This window comes from Marmota flaviventris, chromosome 19 (assembly GCF_047511675.1).
Source record: "Marmota flaviventris isolate mMarFla1 chromosome 19, mMarFla1.hap1, whole genome shotgun sequence".
Lineage (NCBI taxonomy): Eukaryota > Metazoa > Chordata > Mammalia > Rodentia > Sciuridae > Marmota > Marmota flaviventris.
Genome location: NC_092516.1, coordinates 27,894,673 through 27,906,061, shown reverse-complemented (window position 1 = coordinate 27,906,061; position 11,389 = coordinate 27,894,673). Strand labels below are relative to the sequence as shown.

The 11,389-nt window shown below is 35.8% G+C and overlaps 1 protein-coding gene across 4 annotated transcripts in view; it reads right to left on the bottom strand.

Annotated features, from left to right (window-relative positions):
• Baz1b (bromodomain adjacent to zinc finger domain 1B) overlaps window positions 1–11,389 on the bottom strand; it is an 82,408-nt gene that overhangs the window by 22,642 nt on the left and 48,377 nt on the right. For all 4 annotated transcript variants that reach the window (XM_027948452.2, XM_027948450.2, XM_027948451.2 and 1 more), the window contains exons 8-11: window positions 10,005–10,143; window positions 9,141–9,274; window positions 3,817–3,922; window positions 2,909–3,007 (exon numbers count right to left, since the gene is read on the bottom strand). In XM_027948452.2, coding sequence (XP_027804253.1) covers window positions 2,909–3,007; window positions 3,817–3,922; window positions 9,141–9,274; window positions 10,005–10,143 — 478 coding nt within the window. The remainder of the gene's footprint in view (window positions 1–2,908; window positions 3,008–3,816; window positions 3,923–9,140; window positions 9,275–10,004; window positions 10,144–11,389) is intronic.

The window sequence follows — 11,389 nt, the reverse complement described above, 5'->3', positions numbered from 1 at the left end:
CTTTCATTTTCTCCTTTGATGCAAGTGTCATCTAGGAATATACTTAACTCAGTGGCAGTTAAGATCATTTTGGCCATTAATGAAGAATTCATTTTAACTTTACTGCAATCTGAGAAAATATCCTAAAGTCAATGTTTGTAAATTTGTTGAGCTTTTGTGGCTAAGTACATGGTTAATTTTTATAGTCAATGAATATAAAAATCTTATTTCTTATGCTTCTAGCTGCCCTCATATACTTTTGTTCACCCTTTTATTTACATTCCCATCCCTTTACATATTTTCTTGTAAATAGTATGTATGTTTTGGTTTTCAAATTAGAACCTCAAATGGCTCATGAAACATTATCCTATCCCCCGGTCTCCCTCAAGAGGAAACAACTCAAATAATCACCACCAAAAGAAGGGACAAACTAGGGTGAATTCACTAATATTATACAGATTTATGGAATATTATACAGAAATAAAAGTGCAATTCAATTATAAGAAACATGATGTCACTTAAATAGGAAACAAATGCCAAACTGCCTGGTATCCTTAAAAAAGTTTAAAAGAAGGGGCTGGGGTTGTGGCTCAGTGGTAGAGTGCTCATCTAGCACGTATGAGGCACTGGGTTTGATCCTCAGCACCACATAAAAATAAATAAAATAAAGGTATTGTGTCCATCTACAACTAAAGAAAAAAATTTTTTTTTTAGAGTTCAAAACAAGCCAGCACTCGACTATAATCCTAGTGACTCAGGAGGCTGGGGCATGAAGATTTCAAATTCAAGGGCAGCCTTAACAACCTAGTGAGGCCTTGTCTGAAAATAAAAAATAAAAAGGGCTGGGGATGCAGCTCAGTGATAAAGCACTCCTGGCTCGAATCTCCAGTACTATAAAGAAAAGAACAGAATTTCAAAACAAAGCAAACAAGTTTTTTTTAGTTTTGTTTTGTTTTTGGTACTGAAGATTAAACTCGGCACTTTACAGCTGGGATATATCCCCAGCCTTTTTTACTTCTTATTTTGAGGCAGGGTCTCTCTAAACTGCTGAGGCTGGCCTTGAACTTGCAATCCCCCTGCCTCAGCCTCCCAAGTTGCTGGGATTTTAAATGTGTGTCACTGGCCCTAGCTCCAAGGAATTCTAAAAATATTCAGTAAAAAAAAAGAAAAAAAGTTTTTACTTTGAGACATGGTCTCAGTATGTTGCCCAGGCTGGCACTGAACTCTAGATCCTCCTATCTAAGCCTCCTCAAGTGCTGGCTTTCACCACATCTAGCTTTCATCTTTAATCCTGATAGTCTCTAACCATGAACAAGAAGTTTTGATCTGTTTGCATTTAATGAATAGAACAGGTCCTCTCAATCTACTCATATGCCTATAAAAATACTTTGACCAAAGAGGAGGAACCTCATAGATCTGTATTTCTTTGTGGTTCTGGGTACTAACACTTTGTCTTTCTTAAATTGACAAGATACATTTGTATTAAGAAACATGATTTTGAGCATAATTTTAATTAATGAACATATTAAGCAATGGAATAAAATTAATACGATATACCTATCACCAGTCCAAAAAGTTTGGCAATACCATAGAGTATGTACTAAAAGGTATTTTTATCTGTTGAACGAACTCTGGATTCAGCCATGAAAATAAATATGTGGTCAGAAATTAGAAGTAGCCTTAAGCCAAAAACCCTTATCCTGCCTTTGATATAAAGAGTGGATACAACAGAAATAGCATCAAAAAAACTCTAAATGAAATGGATGCTATTTTGAAAACAAGACTGGTTTTGTGGATTTTAATTTTGTTTTGTTTCTCATATCGGGTATGAAATCCAGGGCCTCCCTCATGCATACTAGGCAACAACTCTACCACTGAACTATATCCCCAGTCCTTTTTATTGTGAGATAGGTATCACTAGCATGCCCAGGCTGGCCTTAAACCTGTAATCCTCCTGCCTCAGCCTCCCAAATACCTAGGATTACAGGTATATTCAATGAGGCCCAGCTTTTTTAAAAAAGATATAATTTATATAAAATAAAATTCACCATTTAAAAAAGGTATTGTTTTATGGGATTTATCACAACTACCAAGCTCTAAAGCATTTCCAAAACCCTAAATAGAGACTCATGCATGTTAACAGTCCTAATATTCCCTCCCCTATTCTCTGGCAATGAGGAATTTGCTTTCTGTTTCTAAGTAGTTGCCCCTTCTAGATGTTTCATATAAAAGAAACCATAAAATACCTAGTATTTTATATTTGGCTTCTTTCATTCAAACCTTACATTTTGTAGGTTCACCCATGTTGTAACAACACTTCATTCCATTCTTGTGGCTAAATAATATCCCATCATTCAGAAATACCATATTTTGTTTATCCACATGATGGGTATTTACATTCCACTTTAGGGCTATGGTGAATCTTGACAAAACACTTTTTTTTTGGTACTGGGGATTGAACTTGGGGTGCTGTGCCACAGAGCTACAACCTTACCCCTTTTTATTTTGGGACAGGGTTTTGTTAAACTGCTAAGAGCCTTGCTAAATTGCTGAGGCTGGCCTCAAAAATGCAATCCTCAGCATTCAGAGTTGCTGGGATTAGAGGGGTGTGCCAATGCACCAGCTTAATGAACGGAATACTTTAAAAAACCAACCCATCTGGTACTACGTTTGCAAGAGTGCCTAATTACAATGAGGCTAACAGCTTTATACAGGGCAAGCATTATTCAATAAGAAATCCTGCTAGCCTGTATTATATATGATTTAAAGGTATATTTTTCCAGATAAGCATGATGCACCAAAAATATGAACATCCAAGGGTTACAGAAATTTTTAAATTTTTACTTTATAAGCAAAACCTAAAATATTCCTCAGATATTTATATCTACTATTGAAGAGAAGATGTGAGAAGCAAGAGAAAAATCCTTACCTCTTTTCTAGTCTCTCTTTAAGTTGACTTTCTCTTATTCCCTGAGGATGAAGGCAGTTTAGCAACTCATCCAATTCCTTCTGACTATCACATAAAAACCTGTAGAGGCAAAAGATCTTACAACTCTGAAAAGCCATCAAACAATAATGGATCAAGTGTTGGTGGTGGAAATTGTAAAAGCAAAATCCTAAACCTGTTTACAGTCTAATATCTACAATTAGAATAAATAATTCACTCTTTCCACGATGCCAATTGTCAGCTTTATCATAACACTGGAGCCAGTGTTTCTTTAGTACTATGGAAAATTTTATAAAGTTAATAGAAATATATGTCCACATAACTTCAAAAAGAAAACCTATACCTGAAAGACGAAAAGTCAGTTGATCACAGCTAATGCAGTTAAAGGAATTAGAAGGGCCCTCTCAAAACCTAGTTTCTTGCTAAAAAAGCACAACTATGCAAAAAGGAAGGCTACTGGATGTACAATTTCTATTATTTAATAAGTTTTAATTAATAAATTTGTTATATAGTTTATAAAAAGTATAATTATCAAATTAATAAACTTGAATGAATTAATAAAACCTAATTCAGGAATATCCTAAATCCTCTGTTCCCAGATTCAAGAGCTTCTCTACTGCCATATAAGATCTTATATAATATTATAAGATATTATATAATATACAAAGATATTACAAAGGGAAAAATCAAATTCCAAATGTGGAGAAATACAAATATATGCTTATCAGAAAATCAAATCTGCTTTTAAAACAGTTTTAATATTCAAAAATTCAAAGTAACATGAAATGTTCTTATTAGATGTCATTATACTAAATATTTTCTTCCTTAACACTTCAGAAAAAAAAAAAAAAAGAAAAAAGAAAGAGCAACCAGATGAATGCTCACATTACCATAGGTTCTGTCCTTGCTTGGGAATGGTAGTCTCCACAGCCATTTCTACTGCTGATCCATGCTGTGTGTTAACAGTTGTGTTTTTGCCTAAGTTTGTTTTCTTACCTAAGAAGAATGTAACCATTAAGTTGATCATAGTAAATACTAAATCCTCGTTTCAAAACTAAGTACCCTATGCCAGGCCCAACAACTAACAACATAGATGCTGTCTATCAAATATGTGACATGTACAGTAGACACAAATTTCTCTTAAATATCATGCACAGTACATTATTTGAGTCAAATGGTCTCCAAATTATGATAATACAATTTACAACTTTTACATTTTATGATGATAGGAAAGTGATACACATCATCATATCATTAGAAACTGTACTTCAAACTTTTATTAACTTTCCCTGGGTCTGCAATATGCAATACAGCACTCTACTGCAATGCTGGGTAGTGTCAGCAAGCCACATATTCCCAAGGGTAAGCAATGATGGTTTACAGTGTGCTACGATGCTCCTAAGCCATGCTGTTTAGTAGGATATATGTACTAAATGCATTTTATTTTTTTAATTTTTTTTAGTTGTAGATGGACAATACCTTTATTTAACTTATTTATTTTTATGTGGTACTGAGAATTGAACCCAGGGCCTCCAAGTGCTAGGCAAGCGCTCTTCTACTGAGCTACAACTCTAGCCCTTAACTGTGTCTTCAACATATAATATTTTCAATCTCCAGTGGGTTTATGGGAACATAACTCCACAGGAAGTTAAGAAGTACCTGTATTTACTCTCTACAGTTGAACAGCTGTATAGTTAAAATTTTAAGAGTATAGTAACTTAGAACAGAGTAGAGGGATGACTAAATAACTTTACATCAAAGCAAATAAAGAATCCTTGGAATGGGACATAGCTCAGTGATAATGGCGCTTGCCTCAAATGACTGAGGCACTGGATTTGATTCCCAGTACTGCAAAAAAAAAAAAAAAAGAAAGAAAGAAAGAAAAGAAAAACAAAAAGAAAAAATGAATGTTCCTTTTAAATGATGTTAACAGCAAAGACACCTGAGAAGAAATGAAGATAACCAGAATATAGAAAATACTACATACTTAACCTTGGAGACTTCAAATGTCAAATAACAACCACTAACTTTTTAATAAATCAGTTCACATATACACATGTTTATGACCTTAATATAGATATATCTTAAGCCAATTTATCAAAGCCCAATTTAGAATACAATATTTTCATTCTGACTTAATACTATAATTTGTTCTCTCCCTGCCCCCATTCTCTTCCCCTTAACCTGAAGCAATTTCCATGAAATTCTACCATGTAATCCCGTGTAGTCTTTATAATTGGGTAATTTTGAAGAGACAGTATCATCCTGGAACTAGAAAACACTAAACAAGAACATCCACAACACCAAGCACAGCATTACACACTCATAAATCCCAACTATTCAGGAGGCTGAGGTAAGAAGGACTGCCCATTTAAGGCCAACCTGGGCAATTTAGTGTGACCCTATCTTAAAAGGAAGGGTTGAGGGATGGGGAAGCAGGGGTGTGGGGATTTCTCAGTACAGTGTTCCTGGGATCAATCCTAAGGAACAAAAGAAAACTTGCTGTACAAATAAAGGGATTTGGATGCCCAGTTCTCTCTTGGGGATCTCTTTAACTATGTAACCCTGATCTCTTTAACTATGTAACTGACATAAGGTTTTGTTGTTGTTCTGGCAGTACTGGATATGGAGCCCAGGGCCTTGAACGTACTAGGAAAGTGCTCTATCACTGTGATACCCCAAGCTGTCCGCCTAATCACTACCTGTTTTGGAATGGAAACTAGGTCCTTGCACGTCAGCCAAGTACTCTACCAACAAACTAAACATCCAGCCTTTTAAAAATTTTATTTTAGACAGGGTCTCACTATTGCTCAAGCTGATCTCTAATCTGCTGTCCTCCTCAAGAAGCTGGAATTACAGGTATGACAGACATGACCATGCCATGCTGCCACCTGGCTTTTGAAACACATTATAAAACAGACCTCTTTCAGTAATGTCTCCCGGTTCTGATGATCCTGACTCCACAGTTAACAGTGACCTCAGCTGGGTATTTATAAAGTCTATAAAAACTACAGTTTTTGACAAGGCGACATAATCTACACTTAATATAATTCAACATGAAAACACCTTACATTTGAAGTTTGGGAATATATAATAATATTAGTAGTTTTCTTATTAACAATTCTTTGAGTATGGGCTGTGGATGTGGCTTAGTGGTAGAGCATTTGCCTAGCATGTACAGGAACCTGGGTTCAATTCCTGGTACTATCAAAAACAAACAAACAAACAAAAAACCCAATTCTGTGAGTTTAAGTTTGGGTTAAGAGTTTCTCTAAAATGAAGCACTACTTAAAACATGAATATTTCTTAAAGAAATGTAATAATCTAATATGTGAGAAGCAATTTTCATTGGGTTCTACTAACCCAATGGTTCTCAACAGGGAGCAGTGCTTGGTTTTCACTACTGACATCCAGAGGCTATGGGAACTGCTAAACATCACATAAACATGGAACAGTTTCCACTACAAAGAATTCTCTGACTCAAAGTGTTAGTAACATGGAGGTTGAGAAGACCTAATCTGACCCACACATCCCATTTTTAATAATTAATTTTAGTTGTTGTTGGACCTTTATTTTATTTATTTGTATGGGGTGCTGAGAATCGAACCCAGTGCCTCACGGATGCTAGGCAAGTGCACTAACACTGAGCCACAACCCCAGCCCCCAAGCATCTCATTTTTAAAACTTAAAAAAAAAAAAAAAGAGAAATTTCATTTCTTAAAATATATTCAACAGGTATACTTCGAGAAAGAATGAAAATACATATTCAGAAAAGTAATTTGCGTTTATTTTACAAACCCAACATGCTATATAAATGTGCCAAGATGAAGAAGACTGTCCAGGCTCCCTCATGACTCCCTCCCCACACACACCAAATTTTGTATTCTAAAGAGACAGGGTCTTGTAGTGTTACCCAGGCTGGACCTGAACAACATGGTTCAAATGACCCTCCCATCTTAGCCCCAAAGTAACTGGGACTACAGGTGCATGCCACTTTTGCCAATATTTAGTTATGTATTTGTTAGGTTTCTCTTTACCAGAATTTTTTTTTTAAAACATTTTTGGGGGGCTGGGGTTGTGGCTCAGAAGTAGACCACCTGTCTAGCACGTGCAAGGCCCTGGGTTTGATCCTCAGCATCATATAAAAATAAATAAATAAAAGTATTGTGTCTAACTACAAATAAAAAATATTTTAAAAATCCATTTTTTGTAGTTGTAGATGGATACCTTTATTTATTATCTTTCACACGTGCTAGGCAAGCACTCTGCCACTGAGCTACAACCCTAGCCCTTTACCAGAATTTTAAATAACATTCCAGACCTTATCTGTCTTGTTTGGGGCTACATCCTCAGCACAGTAAAAATTGCTTTAAAGGGGAGGGAAGGGAGGGAGTTGAGGAAGTGTGCATGGGGGCAGGAAAGATAGTGGAATGAGATGGACATCAGTACCCTAGGTACATGTATGACCGCACATATGGTGTGATGCTACATCATGTACAACCTTAGAAATGTAAAGCTGAGCTGCAATTGTGTACAATGAATCAAAATGTATTCTGCTGTCATATATACCTAATTAAAATAAACCAATTAAAAAAAAGAAAACCATTTCTTAGAAAGCTTTCTGAATACAACTCAGCAAAGAATAAATAAGAAAAAGCAGAAATAGTAAAATGTAAAAAATATTAAAAATGCTAATTATAGAATATTCTGCTTTATGAAACAAATATGGAGAAAGAAATCCCAAAAGGGAATCTTCTGTTGTAATTGCTGAAAGTACTAAAATTTTTCAGTCATATTTAAAAATGAAAATCTTTCGTAAATCCTAAATAAAAATTTAAAATGTAAGTAATATGTTGACTTAACATTTGCACTTAAGAGGACAAAACTGCTTTACATGCATTAGTGAATTCCTAGATTTCTCTAAATGACATGTACCAAGTATTATTATTATGAGTCCTCTGTTTTTTAAAAAATATTTTTAGTTGTAGTTGGATGCAATATCTTTATTTTATTTATTCATTCGTTTATTTATATGTGGTGCTGAGGATTGAACCCAGTGCCTTGCACACGCTAGGCGAGCTAAGCCACAACCTCAGCCCCTAAACATTTTTTTTTAAAGTTAGCTACAGTTTTGAGATTTATTAGAGTGACTGTGAATGTACTATAGTATTGAGACATAATTAACATGCTTTTAAATGTTATTTACATATGGAAATGTTTCCTATGCTTGATCTTATTCCTAAATTACACTGTTTCCTATTTTTAAAAAATTTCTTTGTAGACAAGAGACGCTCCAAAATTCTTTTTTTTTTTTTTCAAAATTCTTGAATAAATACTTTTAAAAGCAAAGAACGCGGAAACATATTTATTTATTTATTTATATTCTTTGGTACCAGAAATTGAACTTAGAAGCACTTAACCACTGAGCCACATCCCTAGCTCATTTTATTTTTTATTTTGAGAAAGGGTCTTGCTAAATTGCTTAGGCCCTCTCTAAATTGTTGTGGTTGACCTTAAACTCGAAATTCTCTTGCCTCTGCCTCCCAAGCTGCTGGGATAGAAGATATAACTCTGCTTTCTTAGTTCTTAACCTCAATTCTAAGCCCTGAAGCACCTATAAAGAAGTTTACAAGGTACAAAGTTTGAAAACTATGCCTATAAATATTTACTGCCCAAATATCCTAATATTCAAGCTATTTATCCTCTCAACAATAGTGAGAACAAAACTGGTAATAAAATGTGAATTTCTTTCCTTCTCTCTATGCATTCACAACCACTCACCTCACTAAATACTTCTAGCTTTTTTTAAGGAAATGGAAAGGTAGTACTCCTTAATGTGGTGCCTACATGAGTTGGGTAAAACAAATATTGAGAGTCCCCACTTTAAATGGTTTGACTTAAAAATTTTAACTTTACAATGGTGTAAAGCAATACAAATGCAGTAGAAACGGTACTTTGAATTCTGAATTATGATCTTTTCCCAGGCCAGCAACAGGCAGTACTTATTCTCATGCAATGCAGAGCAGCAGCAGGCAGTCGCACAATCACAGGGGAAACACTGAGGCATCGCAGTGTGCTGTGCTGCCAAGTGGGATGCCTGGAAGTTTAGATGCGTTCAATGCATTTTCAACATGCAATCCTTTCAGCCTGTGATGAGTTTATTAGGACATGACCCTACCACAATTTGAGGGGTATCTAGAGTAGACAGGCTTACTTCGGGGATAGTAATCCTCATCAGGAGAGTCTGCACGGTCTTTGCGGCGATGGTTGAATCGGTAGTCAATACTGTCATGTACCCAGCCTTTCTCAATGAACAAACCCGGAACTTCATCTGAGAAGAGCCAGTATCTACAAATCACAATCAGTGTTAATCAGATAATGAATACATCAGGATGGGATGATTTTAATATTAGAAAAGCTGACTAGAGTATGACAAGCATTTGAAACTGCAGCTGATAGGACCTTTGTTCAAAATTGCAAACAGATAAAACTGATAAGGTAAAGCAGAGGACACCAAAATTTACTTAATGTCTATAATCTTCATAATTGCTAATTGCTATCTTTGGATTCCACACAATGCATGTATTTAAAATATATTACCAGGTTGGAAACTGTAGCTCAGTGATAGACTGCTTGCCTAGCATTTGCAAGGCCCTGGGTCCAACCCCCAGTACTGCTAAAAAAAAAATATGTCTGAGAGTGTATGTTGTGTATAAGAAACTATAAGAAACTCTATTTGGAATACACTTCATCTTATTTTTAGTGACTTCAAGAGCCAGAAAACGCTTTTTTTTTTCTTAGTGGCAATGCTGGGAACAAACCCAGGGCCTCCTGAATATTGGGTAAACACTCTACCACTAAGCTACATCCCCAGCTGAGGGACACGTCTTATTTAACTTTATAACCCTGCATTTGGCATAGATAATAATGTTCAGTAAATGTATGATAAGCAATTATGTTTTCAATCAAAACTGGAAAATTGAATAGAAACGGTTATCTATTTTTAATGCTTTAGATAGCTTCATTAATTAATAACAAAAGAATCTCCCCATAAGATAATAAGAATCAAACTTCTTACCTATTATGGTTTCGATCTGTACCAATAGGAGTCCTCCGCATAACTAGCTTTGCCTTGGCAATCCCTTCCTGGAAAGCCTTCTCAGCCGCTGCCTTGTGCTTCCGGATTCGTTCTTCTTCAGCTTCACGTTCTAGTTTCACTGGTAAAGATAAAAAAGTGTCCATCAGTAGATGCTCAAGCCAGGTGTGGTGGTGCTCACCTGTAATCCCAGCAGCTTGGAAGGCTGAGGAAGGAGGATCACAAGTTCAAAGCCAGCCTCAGCAAAACCGAGGTGCTAAGAAACTCAGCGGGACTCTGTCTCTAAATAAAATACAAAATAGGGCTGGGTATGTGGCTCAGTGACAGAGTGCCCCTGAGTTCATTCCTCAGTACCAAAAAAAAAAAAAAAAAAAAAAAAAGATGCTCAGTCCGGTAAGGCACACACCTGTAATCCAAGCTGAGTCAGGATGGCCAGTTCAAAGCCAGTCTTAGCAGTTTAGCAAGGCCCTAAGCAACTCAGCAAGACCCTGTCTCTAAATGTATGTATGTATGTTTGGGGACGCAGCTCAGCATTCGTGGGTTCAATCCCCAGTACAAACAAATAACAACAACAAAAAAAAGGTAGATGCTCAGAGAACCTCAGTTTCTCTCTCCAAATTCTCATCTATGAAATGACATGTAAGGCAACAATTTCTTTTTGATCCTCCTATATTCCTCAAATTTTCATGAAGTCCTACTTACCAGTCACAGGATCCTCAAAAAAATCAGGATAAAAATAACTAATTAAATAACCACTTCAAAATAAAACATATTTCAGTCCTGAGGATTTAGACAGTAATTCAGCTTAATATCCTTGACAAGAAAAAAGAAGAGAAAGCTAGGACACAGAAACCCAGGTAGACAATTATAATCAGTGTCAGGGTGCTTGCTTAGCACACATAAGGCCTTGGTTCAATCCTCAACACTGCGTGTACACACACACACACACACACACACACACACACGGGGGGGGGGGGGAGAGGAACTTTGTACACTGAATAACAGTTTTCTAATTATCTGGCAAGTCACTACTGTAAATGATGGAAACATTTTTAATCAGTTCACTTCTGTTTATTAATTACATGGGCTTATTCTATTCTGTTAGAAATTTCTTTCACCAGCATCAACCAAAAAAACTCCACTCACCTTGTCTTTTAAGTTCTTCCCTGTCACAAATTGCTACTGAACAGTATAGAACACTGCTATTTACAATGTCGAATTTTTAAACTCTGATCCTCTACTGATAACATCTACAATATGGTGAGAATATGAAAAATCCATCTGTCAACAGAAGTTACTTTTAAAAATTAAGACAAATTCTATTTATGTAAATTACACGGAAGAGCTTGAGGGTGTGACTTAGTGGT